This window comes from Linepithema humile, chromosome 7 (genome assembly GCF_040581485.1).
Source record: "Linepithema humile isolate Giens D197 chromosome 7, Lhum_UNIL_v1.0, whole genome shotgun sequence".
NCBI lineage: Eukaryota > Metazoa > Arthropoda > Insecta > Hymenoptera > Formicidae > Linepithema > Linepithema humile.
This window is the reverse complement of record NC_090134.1, coordinates 20,493,538-20,520,012: the sequence shown is the minus strand read 5'-3', so window position 1 is coordinate 20,520,012 and position 26,475 is coordinate 20,493,538. Positions and strand designations below refer to the sequence as shown.

At 43.0% G+C, this 26,475-nt stretch overlaps 3 protein-coding genes across 19 annotated transcripts in view; 2 read left to right on the top strand and 1 right to left on the bottom strand.

The window, feature by feature from the left end:
• Window positions 1-26,475, bottom strand: part of rg (rugose) — a 284,521-nt gene that overhangs the window by 18,735 nt on the left and 239,311 nt on the right. For all 17 annotated transcript variants that reach the window (XM_067359210.1, XM_067359213.1, XM_067359222.1 and 14 more), the window contains one exon: window positions 928-1,045. In XM_067359210.1, coding sequence (XP_067215311.1) covers window positions 928-1,045 — 118 coding nt within the window. The remainder of the gene's footprint in view (window positions 1-927; window positions 1,046-26,475) is intronic.
• LOC105668301 (protein mab-21-like) lies at window positions 6,467-10,181 on the top strand. The gene has a single exon (XM_012360585.2). The coding sequence runs from the start codon at window positions 7,884-7,886 to the stop codon at window positions 8,982-8,984; it is 1,101 nt and encodes a 366-aa protein (XP_012216008.1). The 5' UTR covers window positions 6,467-7,883; the 3' UTR covers window positions 8,985-10,181.
• Window positions 11,021-14,046, top strand: LOC105668303 (protein mab-21). The gene has a single exon (XM_012360586.2). It carries the CDS (start codon window positions 11,941-11,943, stop codon window positions 13,036-13,038), a length of 1,098 nt encoding a protein of 365 aa, XP_012216009.1. The 5' UTR covers window positions 11,021-11,940; the 3' UTR covers window positions 13,039-14,046.

Sequence of the window (26,475 nt, the reverse complement as noted above, 5' to 3'; positions counted from 1 at the left end):
CGGAAACGAGAGAGTCCCTTCACGTAATTTCAAATAACCGTAAGATAAAGCATGCGATGCCGGTGACCGAAAGCTACACTTGGCTGCGACGGCGTTATAAAGTAACTCATTCTCGGTTTTACTCTTCAACGATTTATCGCGAGAGAAGCTCCGAGCGTGTGTACCACGGCGTCGGCCAACTAACGCGCGTTTCCAGTGATTTTTTAATGAACGACGAAGGCTCTTCGCAGGGATGACATTCCACCGCTAACGTCTCCTCACGATGCATCGAAAGTCAGGATCAGATTAGAATCGGGGAACGCTTCGGGAGAATTTATCTGCGCTCGGGAGAAATAATCAGCGGGATAGTGGCCCGAGAGAAGCAGGTATAAGTAATTCTCCCGCGTGGTTTGATACAGGATACGGCAATCCGCCTCAGATAGACAAGAACTCGTTAACAAAAATGTTATTGTTGGCAATAACGTCGGGCGTGAGTGCAGTGACTCTTGATACTGGAAATTTCGATTTTTATTTATCGTTAAATTTTAGTATGAATTTGCCGTATAAAACATAAGAAAAAAAAAGATGATAATTCTGTATACTTGCAGAAATACGAAATTACGAAAGTTATTACACGTCGAATTACACTTGCGTGACGCTGCGATGTGAAGTATAGCAACGCCAGCAGGTGTGTGCCCGCGGAATGAAATAATAAATTGATCTTAGAAAAAGGCATACCGTAATGCGGGCGAGATATTTATTATGTAAAAACTAACGCACGCGCACACCTTGCGGCGAGCTCGGAATTCCGTCGCCATTCGCCGGATTAGATCGCGTCTACGCCGCGCGAAATAACGCAGAAGGGGTTGAGCAAGAAACGGAATGTGTTCCCTTCTGAAAGCGCGTTGATTGAGGACGAATAAAATGAAAGGAATTGCCGATACTTACTTCTGCTGGCGAGAAAGATCTCGATGGCCACATTCTGCAGCAGGTAACGTCGCGAGAAGATCGCGCGGACTTCGGAAAAGTACCATTTCCCGTGCAAATGGTCGCAGTATTTCAGCACCTGAAACAAAATTTAGAAACGTGCTTTCTTTATTTCTTTAGATTAATATTTAAAAAATAAAAATATCTTATTTTTACAGTTTATCTCTACAGACGTTTAGTATTTTTTATGAATTTTATATATTTTTATAATATTAAATTCACAATTGTAAGCAGGAGTTAACTTACATATTTTGAAAGCGGTCCGTGGAGGTTTCATTGAACTTTTACTATCTACAATATTGTCATTCCGTAAATTGCTAAATTAAAAAAAAATTTATATTCCTCTTCGCAATTATACGTTTTCTAATTAAATGAGCGTTTCCTGACAACATGGTGTGTGTGGTCATCGCAACGAAAATACATGAGCCGGCATGGGCCAAGGATACGAGCGTACGACAGAATATAAGTATGCAACCTCGGTGCAGTGAAGTGTGATGTGATATAGTGAGACTAGTGCCGGTTGCAAGATGGCCGTCATGGTAGGAGGAGCCTCCTGCTGAGCTGAGAATCGATCCCAGGACCTCGCGGACTTGCGCTCTCGAACGAGTCGTGAACAACTCGTTGGCGAAAGAGGGAGAGGTGGAGAACAAAAAGAATGAGGTTCGGTGAGTGAGCGAGCAGGGTGAAAGGAAAAAGATCGCCGAACATAGCATAAGAACGAAAGGAGACAAAGTAAAAGATCCCTCTCCGATCTACCACCCCGCGTCTAACAAGGCTTTCAATTTTTGCCTCTTAATGAGAACGTATGATGCCGCCACAATGTCCTTATGCGCGGAGAATGAAATTATCCTCGAAATAATCCGCCGAAATGATCCATTCAGCTGATTACGCTCGAAAAATCCGCAATCAAAAATGCCAATAAGATCCTATCTGCAGCCGTGGTCGTCCGCTAAAATCGTCCGTTAAAGCCAACCATCACAAATGTAAACGTAACCAGAAATGTTGTCGGACTTATCAAAGCCGGGATCAGTACTCGAAGACACCTTAAAGTCGATTTTTGCCAAAAAAAACCGCTTTGCTTTGATGAAGAAAAAAGTATGGGCGCACGGTGGCAATGTCATATTTATATCCGAATTAATAATGATTCGATTTCAATAAAAATATTATTGGCATTTTATTTAACGAAATATACATATAATTTATAAGCTATTTGTGCTTAATTGCTATAATATTTATATTTTATTTGCTATTCATTTTGTGATATATTTGAAAATAATAGTGTTATCAGATTCATTTTATTTTTAATTATTTATAATTATTAACTCGTTAATATTTTTCAAAAATGTATTTTTATGTCATTTTGTCAATTCCGAAAAAGCTTTAAAATGCTCAAGGTATAAAATAATCGTATTCATATAATTATTTTACCATTCTTTAATTAAGAAGCGCTTTTGACGATTCCTTATGCTTGCCAAGCGATTAAATATATGTTTTACAAATATTTTGATTAATTTTATAGCGACGATGTATAAATTCCAACGAATGCGAATTATGCATGCTAACATTACATAAATCGAAAAGAAGAAATAAATATTAAAATTCCTTAATAAGAATATCATCAAATCAAGGTGGAACAGCGGGTAGCGTTTGGTTTTATATGCGGTTTCAATTCTGACGAGTGTAAATGTTTCGAGTAATAAACAAATAACCACCGATAAAGAATGGATCGCCAGTAAAATGTAGAAATTTATAGCTCTGGAAAGCCCCGAATCTAACATTCCCATGTGTCTTTTGACATTTTGCTTTTGAATATTTTCACGAAAACACGCCGTCGCGGTAAACTGTCAAAGTAAATTCCTCGCATAATAATGATGCGCGAAAAATAAGTCAACTTCGTTAATGAAGAAAAAAAAGAGCTTGTCCAAACATGTTTTGTATCTTGTTAAATGTTAACGATGACACGCGACACGCCTGTCGAAATTACAAGAACATAACGGCTTTGAATCTTTCGGGATCATAAATGTCATACTTGTACACACACAAAAACGTGCATTGGCGAAAATTGAGAGTGTGCATATCCGAAAACCAATGTAACATATTCTATAATGATTATAAGGGCAGTGTGTGCGTTTTTTATGATTTTGTCACGTGGCTGTTACCGAGAGCGTTCTGCGCGGCGAAGGCAACGCGCAAGGTTGGAGACCAGTCGGGGAGCAAATGCACAAAGCCAACCCCTAGGGTGATCTGCGCAAGCTCTCCGCAAACACTGCTCGAGATTGATAACGGTAGCATCGCGGCTCAGAATCTATTACTCGGATACTTGTGGTTGCAACGTAGATATATCACGTACTTCGCGTTAAATCTTGTCAAGGATAGATAGGCTCATCCGTTGTTGTTTAATCTTTCCGCATACAGAAGATTATTCTGCCTCCTTAATGCGTTAATCGATGGAAAAGAAATGTTTAATAGTTCTTTAATACAATATCAATCTTATTTGCACGTATTTTATTCAGTAGATTAATCTCGCGTTAATATTTAACATATTATTCAAATATGGAACATTCAAGATTAAAAAAAAAAAAAAAAGATAACTTATATATAAAATTTTAGATTTGGATTTCAAGCTAAAGTAATATATTATCAGAAGAAATATAAAAATAATGACAAAGTTCGATTCATACATACATTATTGTAACTTTTCAATCAATCCATTTCCATCTTCTTTAAAAAATATTGTTTACATGTTTTCATAATTACTGTTTACGCGCAAGAAAAATGTCCGACATTTCTGCGCATATTCATTGCGTGTGTAACATATTCATCTTCGAGAGTTCTGTTTGAGATGTCGTCAAGCCGCAAAATACGTGAGGATGCCAAAATAATGTGTTTACACGCGAACCAGCGGCTGGGTGGCGGAGACCACACGCGGTTAAAGCGAGGTCCTGGCCGCGGAGTGTCAAGTGGTGCGCGATTAGAACTCCCCATGTCTCCGTGCTCATCTCTCACCAACCGAAACCGTCCCGACTCAGCGGAGCGCCGGGGTTGCGCCGCGACGACAATGGGTGACGTGATGTAACAACATGTGTCGCGTTCGCAAAGGGGGCCCCCCTCTCGCGCACAGCTCGCTGGCACTACGTACGCCGTAGGGGTACCATAGAATGGGATACCACTTAGCAGCCCGCTGGCGGTATACAACAAACAGATTAAGCGACGGACAATAATGGACCCGCCGCTCCACTCGTCGGGCTCACTTGGACGCCTACGAGAACCCCTCTTCGTTTTCAAGCGCTACTTCTTTCGAAATCACGGCGATGCGAATGGCAAAAAGCGCATGAATAATCGCTCAAGGAATGCTACGCTTCTACACGATGTCTCAGTTGTTCTCGGCATTGATAACAATAATTCATTTAATTCTTTTTAGAGAAAATATTGTTAATGCATGATAAAAAGCTTGGAAATTTTATCTTCTATTCTTCTAATATTGACAATATACTTAATTTTTGTTTAATGTTTATATACACATTTTTTAAATATGCAAAATTATAAATTCAACGTTGTTGAAAAAAATCGCGATAAAAATGAATTGCACAAAATACTGAACGTAAAATTGCTGACACAAACAAACGGCGCCCGTTTCTATAGATGTGCCGGCTAATGCTCGAAACATTCGCGGTGATCCCAAGCGATGAGTTATGTGTTTCACGTGCGTGTTCTCATACCTTTATTACCGCAGCATCGCGCGAGATAACGCATCGCGGCATGTAACGCACAAAGGGCGGCGTGACTCGTCTCGCGTTCCACTAAATTTGTTGCCGAGCGAGTAGACAAAAAAAAATCTTTCGGAAGCTCAATGTAGATCTGACGAAACGAACGTAACGAGGAAATCGCTGACGAGCACGAAACACGAACAGGACGTGACGACCAATGGGTCGACGAAGCTGTCTGTACTAATGACGCTCGATAGACAGCGGACGATGTTTTTCCATTTAATTAACCCGCACTATATGGGTTTTCCACGTGTCATAAAACAGCAAATAATGCGACCAGTTTCCGGTAACAGATGCGAGCGGACCGGCTGTCGCGCTCAACGACTTGTCTAAACTACTAGTCCGTGAATGTTTAGGATATTAAAGGCGACATCGCTGCTATTAATAATTGTGCTGTAAACGATCGGCGTTTAATCGACGTTGCGTAGTTTCAAGCGTTCAAGCTAACTAGCTTATAATTCTACCAAAACTAATTATTTTATAATATTTCATAAAAAATATTTACGTATTTTACGCCAAATGATTGATTTTGTACTATTCAATCATTCGAAATCCGCAATTTTTTCCTCAAATGATAGATTTACGTAATAATCGGAGCGATTTCTTCGAGATAAAATCCCGACATTCGGGTAGACCTTTTTTTCCGTGCCATTTGACAAAGAAACCGTGAAATACGCACTCCACGGCCACCGTCTTTCTACCGGCTGCCGAAGCTCAACGAGCGAATCCCGGATTACTCGGGGATTACGCGGGGATGTTCATCCGAGCTGATTTACAAGGTCGACTCGACATGCCGTCTGCATAGACCGAAGTGATCGCCCCAAGAAGATGCGCCACAATTCTCAATAGAAATATTATACAATGGACGAGAGTCTACGCAATAGAAACCAAAAGTGTTCTTGTATTTGTACGGTACAATGTCGAATGAAATATTTTGGCATGCATCGATCGCCCGAATTCATTCTTTTCACGATAAGAATAAAATGCCGAGCGAGCCATCGTCGATTGCAAGCTCGATAAGATTTGATTTTTCTGAAAAGAATATCATTTTTATACTAATAAATTTTTCCAGATATAATTTCGCATTAAAACATGATTTCGCGAAGCGTCATTTTCCAGCCGAGCCGCGAGAACATTGGTGTACAAATAATTCAGATGATAAACGAATTAGTCGGAATGGGATGATGAAAGGCACATTTAGGGCGGAAGGAGCCCCCAGGTTCTGCCTTAATGCGAGGGCTGATGTAGCAGAACGTTTGACCCCTCGGCTCACGAGCGCAAGATGGGAGAAGAGAAACGAGAAAAGCGAGACAGAGAGCGCGAGTACGACACACGTGCTCGGCTCATGAATCAAGTCGTATTAGCGAGAGCGAACTAGGGACCGCCGGGTACCAATCTACCACTCCAACTTGGAGTAGATTGGATTCCCGAGCTTTATTCGATTATCCACGAACGAGAAGCACGAATTGAACGCGGCGCGACTTGCTGGCATAACTCGCCGTTTCGCTCCGCAGCTTTGGCAATCGGAGCATAAACAACGAGTTGGACAGTGATGGACCGGGGGTTGTAATTGAGTAAATTGAATAAAAAGGTGGAAGGCTTCTCCAGTGTTTACCATGTGTCTTCAGTATTTTATAAAATTTGACAAAATAAAATTAATTCCTGATAATTAGAACGTAAATAGATAAAAGTATTTTAAAAGTTTTTTTCAGTAATAATTAAAATATTAAAAATATTAATTAAATTCATGAAAAGAGAAAAACATCATTGCGTGCATATTGATGTTCGCTCTTCGTTCTAACACAAAGGGTTGAAAAAATCTAGCAAGTGGAGAGTGATGGTTGCCGAAAGTGTGGAGGCTCTAATCGGCGAAATCTTGCGCGTTGGATATCTGATGTATCTACTCGGTCGATCGGTATTCTTCGATGGATATTTCTGTGGCGTGCGTTTTTACGATAGTGGTATAAAAGGTGGGCTTCAGTATCTCGTGTTTGTAAGCTATTTTTCGTCGCGCGCACCTGCCTCTGCCGATACGTGTTTGTGTCCCATCAAAATTGAAGCAGCATCGTGTGTGCGAGCAAAAACGGAAGGCGTCGACACTCTCCGACTTTCACGCCAGTGTCCAATATTCAAATGATCCTTTCAACGAAACGTTATCGTATATATTCATTTGGATCGGAACTGAAATTATGACACCATGGAAATCTCTCATCTATTTACAAAATTTTTTCAACTATCGGTGTACAAGAAATGCAAGCTGGAATTAATAGCTGCATTTAAAGAATAAATAACTGCAAACTTTAACAATCCCAATTGTTGTTTTATGTAATAATATTTGATAAAAAAATAAATTTTAAACTTAGTAGAAATGTTAAATAATCCGATTTGTTTTTAAAAATAATATTCTTGCCACTTTAGAATTATCATAAAGTATCTCTCATGAGTCCTGCTTACAAGTAACGATACATAATTTTTGTTTTAGCTTACTGAAAAATTCTAATAAAATTTCGTGAGAATTTATACGGAAGTCGGAGAGCGGTGAGACAGAAATATCATGAAAAATCGAAAATTATTGCTAGTGACGGAATGTCATAGGGTTCCGTAACCCGCATGGCTTATCGCTACCCATCGATAGCGACGGTGCGGCGAGCGGCAGAAGGAACAGAGGAGGAACGATCGGAGGCGTGGTAACAACGCGCACACTCCACGTGCAGATCCTCTCTCTCGGGAGGCGGGACTTCGGGACAGGGTACACAACTACAACGGCAGCGGAACCAGCCGGTGGTCAGCGGCGTTCTCTCTGTCGTCGCGCGCGCGAGACACCTCAAGCTACGTTCGTTGCACGTATAACACCTGCCGCACGATTAGGCACGCACAGTTCGTTCATCCGTAACCCGTTCCGACCTTTTTTTTTAAAACTTGCGATTTTTGAGCGGCACCAACCCCCCCTCGGGCTTGAAAATCAAGGGCGACATCGGCGATCGGTCCGGCCGCCGTCGGAATCATGCATGAGAAAACAATTGACGACAACAACAACGATACTAATGACATGCTGATCCGCGAGTGAATATGCGCATGAGAGAATGAAGCTCGACGCTCGTCTGAGGCGGAAGAACATCCTCAGGATCGCCGGAAGCGGACAATCTCGTCATGATGTTGGTTCCACAAGATATTATGGGCGGCCCTTCGAAGATGCTGTACCAGATGAACAAGTATTACGCCGAGCGGGTGCAGGCTCGCATGGGTCAGGTACAAAAAACTATACGGGAGGTGTGCAAGGTCGTGCAGGACGTGCTGAAAGAAGTCGAGGTGCAAGAGCCGCGCTTCATCTCCTCGCTGACCGAGTGCAACGGCCGCTACGAAGGCCTCGAGGTGATTTCGCCGGGTGAATTTGAGGTGGTCCTCTACCTGAATCAAATGGGCGTCTTCAACTTCGTCGACGACGGCACCCTGCCGGGCTGCGCCGTGCTGAAGCTCAGCGACGGTCGCAAGAGATCTATGTCTCTCTGGGTGGAGTTCATCACCGCGTCCGGCTACCTGTCCGCCCGTAAGATACGCTCGAGATTTCAGACCCTCGTGGCGCAGGCCTGCGACAAGTGCAACTATAGAGACTCCGTGAAGATGATCGCCGATACTACCGAGGTGAAACTACGTATACGCGAGCGATACGTCGTGCAGATCACGCCGGCGTTCAAGTGTTCCGGCGTGTGGCCGCGATCCGCCGCGCACTGGCCGATACCGCACATCCCTTGGCCGCATCCCAACTTGGTGGCGGAGGTCAAAACGGAAGGCTTCGATCTGTTATCGAAGGAGAGCGTCGCGCTTCAAGGTAAACAATCGGCGATGGAAGGCGACGCCTGGGTGCTGTCGTTCACGGAAGCGGAGACCAGACTGCTGCAAGGCGGCTGTCGCCGAAAGTGTCTCAGCATACTGAAGACCCTGAGGGACCGGCATCTCGATCTGCCCGGCAATCCGGTCACCAGTTATCACATGAAAACGCTGCTGTTGCACGAGTGCGAGAAACATCCTCTCGAAACCGAGTGGGACGAGGGATGCTTGGCCGATCGCATCAACGGAATTTTCCTGCAGCTGATATCCTGTCTACAGTGCCGCAGATGTCCGCATTACTTTCTACCAAATCTCGATCTCTTCAAGGGAAAATCGCCCAGCGGTCTCGAGAACGCCGCTAAACAAGTCTGGAGACTCACGAGGGAATTGCTTACGAACAGCCGCGCACTGGAAAAACTTTAGCATCTTCCTGTTTCGGAAAAACGTGCGACAAGTCGAAGAGCGAGGAATCGCACGTTGATACGTGTAACAGAATTTTCAGAACGTTGCTGCCGCATGGTATTACATGCTTCTCCGATACTACACGCGAACGATATTGCAGTTATTGTTATTACTTAATACACGCTTGTATCAAGGGCTTAGAGATAGTGCATTGTTACAAATGATTCTCGACACGTAAACCATTTCAAGTGAAAATCGTTTCTTTTAGTAACAATCACGATTCAACGAGCAATAATGATCCTTCGGTAGATAAAAGAGTTTTTTTATTTCTAACGTTCAAGTAGTCGCGTGGAAATCAAAATGCACGATTAATTAGCGAATAGCGCAATAATATCCGCACAGATAAATATCGAATAAAATTTATCGCGAGTATTCGAAAGAAAAATATTACAGACAGCTGAATATTTTAACGTGCCGTGAAATATAATGCAACATGACAGTTCCGTGTTAGATTTCGATAAGTTACAAGGTTTCTCTCGAAGTTAATATATCAATGCCTTACTTAAACAATTTATATTACTGTGAAATAAAGATTCCGTCAGCCGAACTCACGATATTCCACGCGACTAGTTAAGTGTTAAATGCATATCTCGATAATTAATATAACGCGTCATGTCGTAATACATATGGATTGTGTGCGATTGGTTTTCTCAAAATAGAATATCTCGTATAATTGTTTAGTGTGATAATAATTATTTCATCTCAAATTATCAAGCGACAAATACAAGAATTGCAATAAGATAAAAAAATAAATTCTGAAGATCTAATCTTCTCCGAATGTTCAATAATATTCTGTATAAAATTCTCTTGACGGAATTTTTATATATCGAAAATATATTTTAACGGAACAGAACCATTCTAGCATTCTAAATCCGCGTTACTTGCCTATGTAAAATATGTAATACATTTCAATTGACGATTGCTATAATTATATGTTCATCTACAGCATAATGTGATTTGTTATTCTTATTGATTTGATATTTATAATCGGTTACCAGCAAGCTTCCGACGGTGGTTTGACTGCTCATTGTTATATGTATATATATGTGGTATACATATTTTTTATATTATTTAAAGAATATTTATTTTATAATTGGATCATTATTTGAAATATGGAATGTAAATAATGAATAAATGCATTTATCACCTTTAATTAAACGTTATTATTAAAAATCAATGAAATTATTCTACCCAGAAATTACATCCCATTTCCAAGCATTTGAGTTGAAACGTTTAACTCATCTTGGTAACGTTATTCGATAAATTAATGCGTGTGCGTGTGTATTTTATAATTTCCTTAATTGATTTTTCGTAAAATTGCCGTCCTTTTACAAGAGTACGTTTCTCATAGTATATCAAATCATAATAAATTTATTGCACCATTATTATGCCATATTTGTACCTTAGCGTGTAAGTTATAGAACTCTGAAACGATTCGCGCGCGCTAGCAGCAAAACAGACTGTCATCTTCATTATACGCCAGCATGGAATATCACGTTCTTATCTTAATTTTATCCATAATCGTTTCGCGTCTTCCTTTCCTGACATTCGTTAACCGGTGCCATTCACTTTCCTTGCTTTACTACACATTCGACTACTTCCAAATGCGTACAATAATTGTTATTGCACTCTAACACGGACAGTAAAGATCGTTATTGATTGTGAGATCTCAAATTAATACACATTCTTCACTGTAAAAAGCTGCAGCATTTTCATCGTTAAAATATTAATGTTTTTTAATCTTTTTTAACTCCTCCCGCTTTCTTCTTCATTTTATATCATGTAAAATCAGTAGTATTCTTACGGTGGACAACATCAACATTATATACGAATAGCTACTTCTGCTAACAAATTTAATTTAACTATTTGCTTGATAATATAAAAATTTATAGAATTGTTAAAAAAAATACTTAAACGATTAAGATAATGATTAAAATATGCAATTGTGTAAAAGATAATATTGTTTTTTTTTTATAGTTATTGCTATAAGAATATATTTGTTTAGTTATTCAAGAATTAAAAAAATCAAATGTTCTTCCAGCCGATGTCTCGTGTCAGATATTCAAATCAGTTTATTCATGCTTCAAAGCGCCACATTTTTCAATGATTCTGATGTCAATCAACTAGCTGCAATAATGAGGGATAATTATTACAGTTCACTGAGTGCCAATGCCGACCTATTGTAAACAAAATATCCTTGATGCGAAGGAGCTCGAGGTAACTCTATCCGGCAGTACAGACACGACCATGGTCCACCATGTCGAAAATTTCGGAATAACTAAAAGGGTTGCGGGGGGGAGGAACCGGAGCCCTCGCGGATGGGAAATAAACCGAGCGGTTCCTACATAATTCATGGGGAGGAAGAAGGGCTACCACGAGGGTTACCTCGCATTACCCTCGTCCCTCTACGCTACACACAAACGCTGCCAGAGTGCCTCGTGTGCCGGATCGATCTTGTCGGTCTGGCGCAGCTAACCACGCCCGTCTGGCACGAGGCACCACCGGTTGGGCAAGGAATCTTGTCGGGAGGCGTAATCCGTTGGAAGAGGCGGTGCCAATGTTCTTGTATGCTTGTGCTTGCCGCGAAGAGTGGGTGACGCGGAGGAGGTAGACAACAGCGCAGTCGGCAATCTGCTTCTGGACGGAGACGCTCGTGATACCTAGCCTTTTCGTTGCGTTGGTATCCCCCGGCGTACGGCGCGTCCTGGCGAACACGATCCGGATACCGAGGGTGAATCTAACAAAATTTCACGTCGATTTACGAGCGACAAGCCTGTCCGTGCTCTCACAATGCGGTAGACCGTGCGAGACAGCTCGATGGCAACGCAAAGCGGTGGGAAAGCTTGTGAAAACGTCAGAATGCAATGAGGAGCTGAAGACCGTGCAGTGACCATTCGTGCACTACGCGCGGTCCACGATGCTGGTGCCGCCTGATATGATTTCGTCGCACTCCAGAATGGTTTATCAGTTCAATAAATATTTCGGCGAGCGGGTGATGACCAGGAAGAGCCAGGTGGCGAAGACGATCCAGGAGGTGTGCCGAGTGGTGCAGGACGTTTTGAAAGAAGTGGAGGTGCAGGAGCCGAGATTTATCTCGTCTCTGACGGACTACAACGGCCGGTTCGACGGCCTCGACGTGATTTCGCCGACGGAATTCGAGATCGTCATCTACTTGAATCAGATGGGCGTGCTGAACTTCGTGGACGACGGCACTCTGCCCGGCTGCGCCGTGCTGAAACTCAGTGACGGGCGCAAAAGGTCCATGTCTCTCTGGGTCGAATTTATCACCGCGTCCGGCTATCTATCGGCTAGAAAGATACGCTCGCGATTCCAGACTCTAGTGGCGCAGGCGTGCGATAAGTGCACATATCGAGACTCGGTTAAGATGATCGCCGACACCACCGAGGTGAAGCTGCGGATAAGAGAGCGATACGTCGTGCAGATCACGCCGGCGTTCAAGTGCGCCGGGCTCTGGCCGAGATCGGCCTCCCATTGGCCGATCGCGCACATACCCTGGCCGCATCCGAACATCGTCGCCGAAGTGAAGGCGGAAGGTTTCGACATGTTGTCGAAGGAATGCATAGGTCTGCAGGGCAAGCAGTCCGCCATGGAAGGCGACGCCTGGGCGTTGTCCTTCATCGACGCGGAGAATCGATTGCTGCAAGGCGCGAGCAGAAAGCGTTGCCTCAGCATACTGAAGACTCTCAGAGACCGGCATCTAGATCTGCCGGGTAATCCAGTTACCAGCTATCACATGAAGACTCTGCTGCTCTACGAGTGCGAGAAGCATCCGCACGAGGCGGAGTGGGACGAGGGCTGCCTGGCCGAGCGGATAAACGGCATCTTCCTGCAGCTGATTTCCTGCCTGCAGTGCCGCAGATGCCCGCACTATTTTCTACCGAATCTCGATCTCTTCAAGGGGAAATCGCCCAGCGGCCTGGAGAACGCGGCGAAGCAAGTGTGGAGACTCACCAGAGAATTGTTAACGAATAGTCGCGCGCTTGAGAAATTGTAATGTGATTGACGCTGTTAACCGATTATGATTCGTGAATTGATCTCGCAAACTCGTTATATGTTCCTGCATTTACTGACTTTAATCATTGACTACGAGGCGCGAGTAAAAAACCGCTAATCATATAATTATTATGCGAAAACTGTGAATTATCGTCGGCTAAAGATTAGTGACGCAGGAGGACACGTTCCGATTTAACGAAAAGTTCTCGTTCTTCAACGCACTCACTGCCAGTCATCTGAGGAATTCAATCTGCATTTTCTTGGATTTCACAAAATCTCTACTCTAGAGATCATATATGTTTCTGGTATCCCGAAGATATTTAGTGTGTGTCGAAAGCAATTCGCGAGAATAATTGCGTATATGTGATGTTTGGTGAATACGTGATTGCACGCAGACGATCAGATTAGTGCCATAAATACTTCGACGTTAGGGACAGATTTCGTTTCTACTGTCGCTGCGAAATATTTGTTAATTATAGATAGTTGCAGAGAATTATCATTCACGGCCAATGCAATGTAACGTCGGGTTACAACAACGTTGTGCGCGTGAAAACCTTTAACTTGTGGTAGAAAAATTTTATTATCAAATGAATGAAGCAATCGAACTTTTATTTTCTGCGTTTCACTTTTTAAATCTGCATCTGATAATTATTTAAAATGCAGATTTCAAGTGGCAATAAAAATATTTTCCTTACCAGTTTTCTGAATTAATTTAAATGTGATGTTTTTTATTTCGACATCTTCGTGTATTTTTAAGTCTGAAATTGCAAGTATTATCATTCAAAGAGTTAACATGATCATCATTTCTCATGATGTTTTTCAAATGAAGCTTTCTACGCACTGATTACGCACGTTCGTCTTGCAGTTTCGGTCAAAGAAGATCGCGACCACGGTTAAAGGTTCTCTCTTATTAACTTCCCCGCGTCCCCTCGCCGCCTATGTAAATAAAACTTGAAAGATATTTATTGAACTGTAACAAAATGTGAAATATAATACTATTTATATGGAAGTCTACACGCGTCGGTTGATGACACATCATGCACACCCACTCCTTACCTCACAATACGCTGTTCGAAAAATCGTTCGTCGTAAATATCGTCGAACCTCGTTGGTAGTCGCTGTGCGACGATCGTTAAACGCCCGATGAGCAGCGTATCGCGGAGAGCGAGTTAGGCCTCGTAAATTTTACAGTCGCTCTCGCGCTTTTTTGTCCTTTGTATCGTTAGTGGAGATCGAGAGAGCCACGTCGTGCACGCGCACCTTCTTCTTTCATGTCGCGAAGCGGAGCGACGGCAAGGTATCGGAAGCAGAACTGCCCGAGAATCGTCACGCGAAAGCGAGACATATATCGAGTGTTTGCACGTATTCTACCGAACCTTGCGACAACCAGTTCGTCGCTGTTTGCGCTAAAAATTATCCTGCACAACGGAATTAAATAATGCATAAGATGCACCGAGTGCAAACTGGGCTTATATTAGGCATTATTTATGAGTCTGCGATAAAAGTGATAGCTACGTAAGTTTTTTCCTATCTTTTTGTTGATTTCGTTTCCGTTCAACGTAGGCCTGTAATTGCTGTGTGTCGTGTATTGTTTTTCTTTTTCTTCTACCTTCTATATTGATAAGCTAATTGGCTCTTATCTCGATGTTTTACCAACGAACATTACTCGCATACGGGCTACGCATAACTTGTGACGAGCTGGAGGGATCTTAAAGCTCCTGCGCCTGATGTGCCGTTATTATAGAAAGAGATATCTTATGTTGAAAAAAAAAAACGCAAATAACTAGAAAATCGTGTTATCCGTCTTTTAAGTGTTATAAACGCAATGATAAAGTTATATTACAAATAAGATTGCACATGCATAATATTTCGTAAAATATTATCGCAAATGCTGCGAAAGTTTCTTTGATTTTGCATATCTCGGATGTTAAATTAAGCTTTTAACGATTGCAAATTGGCAGTAAATAATAATCAAGTGCAATATGTAACATTTTTTCATAAACATGGTATATTCACTGGAAGAATAATTAATTAATTTTTTTACCAAGCAACGCGAAACTAATTGCGACTTTCTAAACGTAATATAATATAATCGCGATCTTGGCAGAAATAAATTTGTTAGATGGCTAACTAAGTGCGCAGCGTTGGTTCGCACGCAAGGCATCTTGTGAAATAGAGCTCGTGCTGGATCGTTTTCAATTAATGAATGTTACGGCGCACTTCGAGTCAGTTGCTGCACGAGCACATGTCTCAAAGACACTTTATTCAAACTCTAAACGGAAGTAACAAATGATTTTGTACGCGTAATAGATTCGAAGTCGCGCATCACTTGCAGGAAGACTTATCTCGACTGACACAAACAAGCGTGCAACTGGCATCCATTCAAACAACAATTACTAATAACCGTGTTTACCATACGTGCATCAAAGAAACTTCAAATACTCTCATCTTTACGCCTAGCCTTTGAGAGCAGTGTCTGCGAATAATGGCGTTTCTTGGACGCGCGAATACATTTTCTAGTGTCAACAGTGTTCTTTCGACCTGTGAAAAATTGAAACGTGTGATATTCAACGGTAATCACGTATCAGTTAGCGTGACAATAAAATTAATATACGTAATAATACAAAAAATAAAAAAAATTCTTACGTTATTTATATAAAAAAAAGAAAAAAAAGAAAGATAAAAATTATGGTTGTATAAAAACGAACATTATAAGCACCGAGATCCTGATCTAGTTATCTTCAAAACAATTTTTAATGCAAAGATAATTAACGAGCAAACAATAATTAAATTCTCAATTAAACCGGTACAGCGAATTACTCGCGCAAATTACTTTAAGTTATTTTTCAAAAACACGGAAACACTTTAAAAAGATATGTTAATCTAACTGAGATAATATGTATGAAAATGAATTATACGTTGATAGCACAATTTCACGCAAGTCATTGGGTATATATATAGAATCTTGCGTAAAAAAAAGCATTCCGCAATATATTCTGTAATATATTTTTCAAGCAAAATCTTGTGTTGCGTCTGCACGTGTTGGCTGATTTTATTCAATATCCTGTATTAGTTCCTGAAGAGAAAGAGTACTACATCGATGCGCAAAATACATAAATACCTCAATGCGACATTATTATTAGATTTATTTCGCGCTCTCCGACAACGCGGAATAATAAAACGCTTCGTGCAAATAACTCGCGCAATGTAAAGTTTTTTTATATTTCGGACAGCATGCGCCGGTTGCACATCGTAATTTTGCGAGGCGACCGCGACTCGCCTCGAATGCGCGACACGTTGTGCGAATGAATTTACATGCTTATCGGTTTATCACCGTAACTTTCAAGGCGACTGACAGGCGATCGTTTCGCAAACCGCAGGAATAACAAAAAAAAGCGGTGAGTGATTAGAATTGATGTAATTACAATAAATTATAATTCTCAATGACAAATCCAATCGTTGGTCTAGCTAACTACGCAGTAATAAAATATGATAGCCGTCGAATAAGTGATTTGATATATGCTTATTAATATACTTATTAAGATCTGTCCCCGTGATACCGATCCCGGATTTATTATATTTCCGCAGCTCAATCGCTGTCTAACCGTAGCGGCTTTGACGGAATTAATTTTCTCGATCGAGATATGCAGTTGGCAATATACGCAGGTGATTCGCGATCACCCATGGTCAACAAAGAGTTCCATGTATCTCACTGATGTAAAAATCAATTTAAAAATAAGATTTAAAAGCAATTTGAAAGTAAGAAGCTGCATCGCTAAACCAACCGTATTGAAAAAAATAAGAACAGCAAACTGCGTTCTTTCTCCACCATTTTAGCGGAATGTATGATCACTTTAAGTATTTCATGCGGAAAAAGCCAATAAGAAGAGCAAAGAAAGGACGACAGAAACGAAGGGAAGGAGACCCGAGCGGAGTATGCAAATGACTTCAGCCGTTTCCTTTCTTTTCCTTTTCCTTACGACGATGTCCTGTAAGGGGGGCCGCGAGGACGCTTTATCATTACATCGGGTCCTTGGAGAACGGCGCCCGGTCCTTCGAATTCGGCGCTGATCGCGCCAGGCAGCGCGAGACAAAGACAGAAATTTGCAAAAGCGAACATTGTAATTGGCGGCGGGACAGGAGGAGAACGACGACGGACAGGAACGAAGGAAGGAACACACAAGGGAACGGAGAAGATCGCGAAGGAGTCGAAGAAGCGTAGGCCGTGAATCCGTGATCTTCGCTCCGCGCGCGCGCGCACGCTTCGTACAAGAGAGCCCGGCACCGATCCGGCTCTCTCCTCCTTCTTCGGGGTGATCCCGGCCGATCCCCTCGGCTGGCGGGGACCTCAACGCTATAAAACGTTCAGATAAAGCCGCGATGTTTATATGCGGGGATCGCGGTGAGAGGAGAGAAGAGAGGAGTGCCGTGTAGAAGGAGAGATATACCTGCCGGCCGCGCGCGCCGACAAAATAATAAGACAAAAGACGCCGGGGGTGGACGACGGCGAGGCGAGGAGAGGGTGAGGGAGAGAAAAGAAGAAGCAGAAAGGGGAGAGGGGGCGATCAGGTAGGGACGAGAGGAGGAAGAAGGAGTAAAGAGAGGAAACGAATGCTGGAGAGATAGGCCCGTGCGACCGGGAAGGATGGGGAAGAGCCGTACTGCAGACGCAGTAGATGCTGTGGCGCACGAAACGGGGCGGAGGGGGGTCGAAGGGTGCAGGGAGCGACCAGAAAAGGAGGAAACCGGACAGGAATGCACGGACGAATGCGTCGTGTTACGGGCTACCCAGCCGCGACGCTTATCTTGCGAGAGTGAGTGAGCGAGCTCTCATTAGAATCTCCTCTCGGCCTAGCGTTCGATCGGCCGTAAGTATTCCAGAACGACGATCCTCATCACACGGACACATCAAATGGCTATTACTATATATTACCTAAATATATCCGTATTTAGCGTGATATCGGGCGCATACGGTTGAATGCGCCACGCGATTTGTCTCTCAGTGATTTCTATCGGACAACTTAATGAGCGTTCTTCGAGATTTTCTAAATCGACTTTATCAAGGGGTAGACAAATATTACAGATATGACAATAATCGAGTCTGTTCTTTTTACAATGGTGCTCAGAGAGAATTTTTTTTTTAAGAAAACGGAAATAAATTACATTTTCGCTGGATATTTCGTTCCAAACTGATCGTTTCGCGAATTTTGGCCCACTGATCCAGTTACATTCTACATAAGAATTTTTAATCTTCTCATCTTTAGCAGCGCAGGAATTCTTAATTCACAAGAGGCGGATACACCCTGTGTGTATTTTCTACCTCAGCCTTCAAAGCCCGAGCGCTTATATGTCAGGTCGAATTTTGGGCAACTCATCATACTCTTGCTGTGTCTCAATTTTATTAGACCCTCGGCCGAGCGTTCTTCCTTCTAAAGCGAAAAAAAGGAAGAGAAAAGCGCCTTACCTACCGGTAACGCGATACCGCCCGTCGAACTTTTTCCTCTCTTTATGCGCGCACGAGTTTGTAAGACACGAGAGAGCTGTCGCAATGGAGGCACCGAAACGAGATTGTAAAAATAACGCGGGAGCGTTAGTTGACCCCGCCCAAACCGCGCTCGCAAATCGTGTCAGAAGGAAAATGTAAATATCACCTTCGGAATTGTGAAGTATTCTTCTGCATTCAATGAAATACGGACAGCCGCATAATTTACGTCGCGGAGACATCGAAGCGAAGCTTCTTGCATAAATCGTTCGAATTTATGGACTATTATTCGTCCGATACCTGTTAGTAATGTATACGAATAGCCGTCAGTCTAATGTATTCACGTTTAATATTCGTGGAAATCGTTTATAAATTTAGGAGCAACAATGCAGGCAAGAGAGCCTATTAACGCGATCGTGCTATAAATCCTGAAATAACCAGATTAGAAATAGCTATACGCGCAGACTTTACAAAATGCTAAGATGCGCCATAAATAAAAAAATCCGCTACTTTTTAAATACCTTTTTAAACCATTAATTGTCGTAAATTTTGATAATTTGCAATTCACTTTGTCAGACAGTTCGAATATGAAGACTCGCGCTGATTTGTTCGCGATAAAAGCTACTTCGATCGCGATGAGACATTCTTTCTCGCGGGTCGCATGTGCGCTCTTGTACCCGTGTTACTCATCCCCATACTTAAGAACACTTACTAACGGCATTATCCTAGCCGTTACAGCTTTATGAGCAAAACCACTTAGAGTATCGCGGCCCGTGTCAGCTGGGGTCATTGCGTGCTGATCTGCAACATTGATGAGAGCGACGGGGGAAACAACGTGCGCCCCGAACGTGCGTCGGAACGTCGTCGACACGCGAGAACGCCGCGAGGGGTAGTGTTTCGTGCAACGAGAAGTCAACGCACCAGTGTGATACAACTCGGGAAACCTTACATCAGCTTGCATGTATAAGATCTTTCCGAAGAAATCGTTCAAGCTGCAGAAGTCGAACGGAAGTCGAAAACGCAAAGCACGCGCGGATGCTAGAAACGGCGAGATTCGCTTGCAATTATTTCCGAGAATGGAAATAGAGACCTTTGGAGGCCCAGGATCGCAGAGGTATCTAGTGAAGAGTCGACGGACCGTTGAAACCCACGTTCGCGCTACCGCAGCTGCGTTATTACTCCCGGTTGCACGCAAAACACGCAGCGAGAAACGCGTAATCACCCACACACGCGAGCGCGGCGAGAGACTTCCATCTGGCGTAAGCAGCTCGATATTAACGTGAAGATAAGCGGAACGAGCGGCACAGGTATATCGAGGGTTAATAAGATAAGGAGAAGCCATTAGGTAATCTCTTCTTTATGAAGTTCGACGAGCGAAGGTGCTATCGCGGTGGCAATAATCACGGCACTTTGCGTACGGCCTTAACGAGCATCGGTAACCGCAGAACGGAGTCGCCGGATGACAAAATTACAGAGTAACCGCGATAAATGATTCTCTCGCGGTCCATCGACGCGCGTTGGCTCATCCCTCCCGCTACTTCTTCCGGCTTATCTTGCCAGCGGTTCGCGATAAGTACACACCGAATTCGCCCGCCGATAGACGCGCACTTTATTGCTGCGAGGAATGCGAAATTAATGGGACTTTTCAATAAGACCCGAGTACGAAACAGGTCTCGCTTTATGGCCGTCCCGCTCTCAGCGGCGTAGATAACGACGTCGAGTGGGTGAGAAAAGTGTCCCGGGCATCCGGTGATCTGGTTAACGTTCCCGGCGTCAAAAAGAAAAAGAGCGAAAGCTAGGAGGTGCCTGATGCCTGGCGAAGGCGGCGAGCTTTGTTCTACGAGAAGACGCTTCTTCTTCAGACTCGAGTCTCCTCCCTACTATACACGCGGTCGAAATGTATTAGGCCGAATGTCCCAAGATGCGTTTTACTAAATCAGATGGGAAAGTGGAGAGCGAGAACCTCCGGACTCTAACTGCCTTTAAATCTCTAAGTGCTAACTTTGTTGTGACCATTCGAGCGAGCCGCGTACGCGTTATTAAGTGCTGCTACTTCCGGCAGAAATACAAGCGTATTTTTCTCTTTTTTCCTTTGCTCCCCGAGTGAAAATGTAAAAACAGTAGAAACGAACAGCTCAACAAATAGCGGGATCAACGACTTTAGATTTTGTTTTCAGAAAAAAAAGCAAGGAGAAAAGCTAATGCGTCGCTTTCAAGTTTTTGACATTTGTTTGACGGTAAAGCGCTGAACTTTCAGCAATTATTTGCACGCGCAAAGTCTTCATCTTTAATATTAACCGTCGAACACATTATTTTCGCAGAGAAATACCGAAGAGCAACCGCAAACGACTTCGCCACGTGTCCACGTAATTTTTATGAGAACGCAATTCCGTAAAAACTCGAAGGAACGCGCTATCACTATATTTCGTGGGTAGATTCTTGCAACACGCGGCAAATTGATACAAATGATCGCCACTTTGGCGGCTCTCAATCCAATAAAACGCACGGGGACAAAAATGTTATGATATCGGCCCGCGCAACGAGAAAAGTTTTATTGCACGCGGAGCACTCTCGCCAATAAATGAAGCTTTCACGCGAGATTAAAAGATAAATAATTCCGCAAAACGGATTCATAACACCGCCGCGTACGCGATGTTAACAGACGTTGTGCGAAAACGTTTTGTGCTTTTACTTCCAATTCAGGGCGAAGAAATTTAATTGCTCTCCCCGGACTACTGCGACCTCAGTAATATCATTAATAGTGAAAGGGGTAAAGGACGGCTTAAGTGCACGCGAGACACAATTTATCACCGCGATAAATTAATTTCTGTTAACTCGCGTGGCACTAAATTCATTTCTTTTCCGATTACGCACTGTTTATTTCGGCGGGCGATTTTTCAACTTATCAAACTGTTCAGTTTTCCTTATATTTTCATTGCGTCAGGCTGATAACGCGCTACAAAATGATCCTTGAATTTAACGTCATAAATCTCGATTAAACGAGTAATCGATATCATAATGTCTAAGAAGTCGCATTTAATATTAATCCGACGCAAGCTAAAATGACATGTACAATAACTTTGTTTTTTTTTTCATGTAAAATCCATGACAACCTGTCGCGTCCGAACAAAGCAGAATGCATCACGCCAAATCGGCGCGAATCCGAATTCGATTAGTTTCGGGGGTGGCATCGACCCCTGCGCGTGCGAGCGGAGATTTATGTTTGTAAAGTGCGCGCTGTACGACGCGTCGTGGGGGAACGTTGCGCGGCGGAGTGCGGGCAGGAAAAATCGGCAGTCATCCGGCTTTTCCCGGGGGAGACCGAGTTTGTGGGAACGCCGACGAGAGGAGGGACGGTGAGAGAAACAGCGCCACGAACATCACTCTATTTCTGGACAGGGGAGTGCCGGCGGGACGAGAGAGGCGGAGGGCCCGCAGGATTGATGCATCCTTTTGCTTGAATTATCGCCGCGGGTCCTACGATCGCCCCCTCCGCTCCTACCTCTCTTCCCGTCTCATTTTTTCCGCCCTTTTCCTCATCCTTTTCGCGCCTCCACGCCCGGCCACCGCCATTCTCCAGCGGCGTCAAGTGTATCGTCTGTTTACACTCGTATCTTCAAAGACGGCGACCGCCGAGCTATTTTACGGAGCGTGCTTTGCAGGAGCACGCCTTGGATGCGCTTTAACCGTCAATTACGACCGCGTAACATGTGCGTGTTTGGATCTAGCGTCACATCGTTAGATGCCTCGTTTTGCGATAACTAAGGTACTCACCGATAGCTGCACGACAGGCACTGGGGAACACGACTGATCGCATGCTATACAACATGTCTATGTACTCACCTGCAAGCAGAAAATAAAGAAAAGTTAGAAACGATTATCGAGCGCTTTCCACTATTAATGTCATTGATTAAACAATTTGCCGCGAGTCTCATTTGTATTAAATTTCTTTTAGTAGATTGAAATATAGAACGTGTGCTTAAGACGTTTCACGCGTGTTACTCTGCAGCGTTTTCTACGAAATCTGTTTTTCAATGTTACCTCATTAATCCTTTCGTAACCGGTAAAAATAAACTTCATACCAACGAAAGAAAGATTCGTATTCGTTCCTCGTTCATGCGTTCTGCGACACCGTGAATACTAAATAGACCGTAGTGCATGCTGAACGTCTAAAGTGTCCGGTTTATGAACGTTCTTTAAGAAAAAATAATAGTCACGCAAGACACGGCGGAATGACCGGTAGTCGCTCACGTACGGGGCACGACGTTAACAAGTTAATGCTTTTCTGCGAGTAATTTAAACAGTCAGACTTTTGACTTCGCAAACTCTCACCGACTGCGTGACTGGTATTCCATACGCAACCGCATTCATCGATTGTTTTAACGTTAAAAACTTTACTCAGCAGGACTTTGTCCGTAAAATTATTGTCGCGCAAACTACAAAAAATTAAATATAATTATCTTACAAAGTTTAACGCGGAAAATAATTAAGTAAAGAAACATATATAATACAATTATTGACAATCGCTCTCATCAAATCTTCTTAACACATAGCTTCTAACGCTAAACACTATAATTCAATCGAATTATAAATTACATTCCTCAACCAATTATTATCTGCAAAATTAGGTGTGGCAAGGATTCGTGCGTAAGATAAAAATTTGACCATAGGGTGGAATCTAAAATGAGCGTGTATTATAAAAACATTAGAGAGAGTATTGTTCCTTGGCAAATGGGCGGTGCACAACTAAAGCCTAGGGCGACAGGAGATTAAATCGATTTCTACTTCGATTCTATCTTACTGTTGAATTAAACAAATTCCTGCACTCAAATTTAGTTGCACAATTATTATCGAGAGAATTGAAGAGATTGAAGCGATTTCAACTCTTTCTATAATATTTCACTAAGAAGTACAATCCATTATTAGTCGCGGGCAAAATTATGCGAATGCTTCGGTAACGATCTACAAATATTTCTCGCTATTATACCGCGCTGCCCATCGACAAGCTGCCAACAATTAATCCGGACGAACAACAACGCGTAGAACAGCGCGTAACCCTACACCCGAGGACCCCCAAGCCGGAGCTTAGAGAGTAAGCGGAGAGGAGGGAACCGAGGAGCTAGGGCTTGATCTCTCGTATCATATTTCGTGTTATTCAAATGCCAACAATGCCATTAAAGGATTTCACTGGTAATCCTTTCCTCGCAGTTGGCGAGAGGAGCCAATGGTACACGGCGAGAACGTCGAATGGCACAATGTGCGTCGGACGTCTGCTCCGGAACAAACGGACGCAAACAGCCGCGGGACAATGCGACCAGGCCTATCTGCGAGCTTTGTTCTTGCCGATCAGCTAGATTCTCCCCTAGCTTTACCGGTATGTCTCCTTCGTACATCGTTTCTTCGACGTTAAAAAGAACCCGGGCATGGCGCGCGTTTCCGGTACTGATTTAGTTTGCGATATCGAAAATTACAAACATCAAAATCGTGAAACGTAAAATAAGATGGTATATTTTCGATATTGAATATCACTCTCTGATTTTTTTACATTACCGAATAGTCAAGCTACTGAGCCGACGGGAAGGATCGAAAACAACATTTCAGTGCTGCGAAGAGTGATTTGCGATCAAAGTAAATTTGGATGCGCATTTCTTTTCGCTTTTAACATCGGTCCACTGCGAATGGCTTTCTGAGATGAAAACGATCAGATGGGGATGAAGTCATCGCCAGCGGAGCGTCCCCAGCTCGGCCGTTGGTTCGGAAACAATCACATTATATTTTGTACATCAAGTCTTGTCTACCCTCGCAACTCCGAAGCCACCCCTCCGGTGTGTTGGACTAATGTAATGTAATGATCCCTTATTCCTTTAAGCTGGAAACAAATGAGCGCCTAAACTCGGTTACTTTAATTAAGTCATTTACAGTATCGGGATAGAACGCTCTTTTTTTTCTTCGAGACTCATTAAAAATCTTCCGTTTTCGTTTATTATATTAACTCTGAGTTAAAAAATGAGTCTGAGAAGATTCCAATAAAGCGCATTTTGATCCTTCATGTCACGGATTCAAAATTATCACACGCATATTTCTCGAATAAAAAAAAAATTACAGATTTGCCAGTATAAAAGAAAGCGTGGTCGATGAATAATACAAGCAAATTTCTTTCGCGCACAAAGCGGTTGTTGGATTCGTAATAAATTCCGCTAAAGATGATGGGTTAGGCTAGGGGTCATTAAGCCACGTATTATAAATGCATTAAATACTTCGAGCCGATGGGATGAGTCAGAATCTCCACCAGCAACGGGAAGCCGGATTCTGAGAGGGTGGCAGGTGGCGCCAATTTTACGGGCCGACGGCTGTGACGGATGTAACGAGACGCAGCTCTGAGCGCATTCTGCGCGAGCGTTCGTCACACGTGGTCGCTTCGCTGGGCACGATGTCATGGCTTGTTTTATGGGAAACCGGGGATATTGCGAGAACCAAAAATCATCCCCTTTGTTGCATTACGCAGTGAAGAACCATGTGTACTTGTAGGTTAACAATCATAAATACGCCAAGTAAGTACGTATGCGTAAAAAAATAATTATCATCTTTCGTTTTAAGTATTACTGTAAAGACACAGCTTAAAATATAAAAAATTCAATAATATAATTCTGTGATGTTATAAATAACATCGTAATAATATACAGATTTTTTCAATTTTCAGAATATTATGTTTATCGTCGAGCTCTGTATCGTGCATTCAAAAATATGTAATTCCATTCAATGCGTCATCCAATTTTCACGGATGACTGTATCATTCCGGTTGAATAATCAGAAGCGGGATTTAAGTAGATGATAGGTTTTCCATTTTAGAGAAACTTATCCGCTGTTGTCTTCCCAGGAATTTCAGGCGTGCGTTGAAGTCACGGTCGGATCTTTGTAATAAACGGACGGAGACGTTTTCCATTAGCGTTGTCGTTAATCATCGTCAGCTGACCGTCCGTGAAGCGGCTCCATTTCACGACGTAACCGATGTTGTGGTCTTATCGATCCCCGAGGATGGATCGCGCGCGTTCTAGCCAGCTCGCGTGCACGTTATCGTCACGCAGCGCGGCGGAGAAAGGTGCTGCCAGAGGTGGCTGCGTGCTATGGCGAGAAGCTTTTGTACCCGGTACTTTGGCGATTTTCTAGGTGTTGCATCTAGCTGGGTAGGTATGGACGATGCGCGTGGCTCATTAGCACTAATGAGTAATGAGTCGATGATTAGAGGAGGCGGTCCGGAGGCGTGGCGCCACCTTGATCTCGCCGACGGAGCGAAAAGCAAACCCGTGCTCCTTCCTCTGCTCGCCTCGTCGTGCTCCTTTTGCTTACCTCCGCCTCGTCTTATTCGCGTCTCATATTCCTCTTGTTTTAAGGCTCTCCGTTCTTGCCCGCGGCTCCCCCCGGGCCGCATCGCGGGGCGGCTGACGTTAAAGTACGACTAGGATCTCGCCGGACCACGTTGACCGGTATCATGTTACCGAGTACTTTATTGGAGCAGGTATAAGAAAGAAAGAAATTTTTGTCAAGGTTTGGCGACGCGTAAAAATGCGCGCTTTAACGTTTCTCCGTTAAGTTCAACGTTTTGAAGTTTCTTTAATTTACATTGCATATATTAAATTTAGAGAAATTGTTAATAACAGAGAAAATATACTGCCTCAAGTCATATTCGTAAGAAATAATCTTTTTTATAGCCATAAAAAAATCGATAAAGGTAAAAAACATTGTTGCTTTGGCTTGAGGCGTTGAGCCCGCGTCAAGATGCTCACATCAATTCCGTCGCGGTTTCTCTGATGCCGTGCTGCTTTGATTAGGTCGTTAAGTTTGCTAATGCACCTATAAACCTCCTAATTTAACGAACGAAGTGCCTCGTCGTAGTGTATAGCGTGATAAACCAAGCGCGCGATTTAATTTGAAATTCTTCGAAGTTTTGCATAAGGT

Excerpts from the sequence above, each read along its gene's own strand:
- LOC105668301 (XM_012360585.2), top strand. The coding sequence starts at position 7,884 with ATGATGTTGGTTCCACAAGATATTATGGGCGGCCCTTCGAAGATGCTG.
- LOC105668303 (XM_012360586.2), top strand. The coding sequence starts at position 11,941 with ATGCTGGTGCCGCCTGATATGATTTCGTCGCACTCCAGAATGGTTTAT.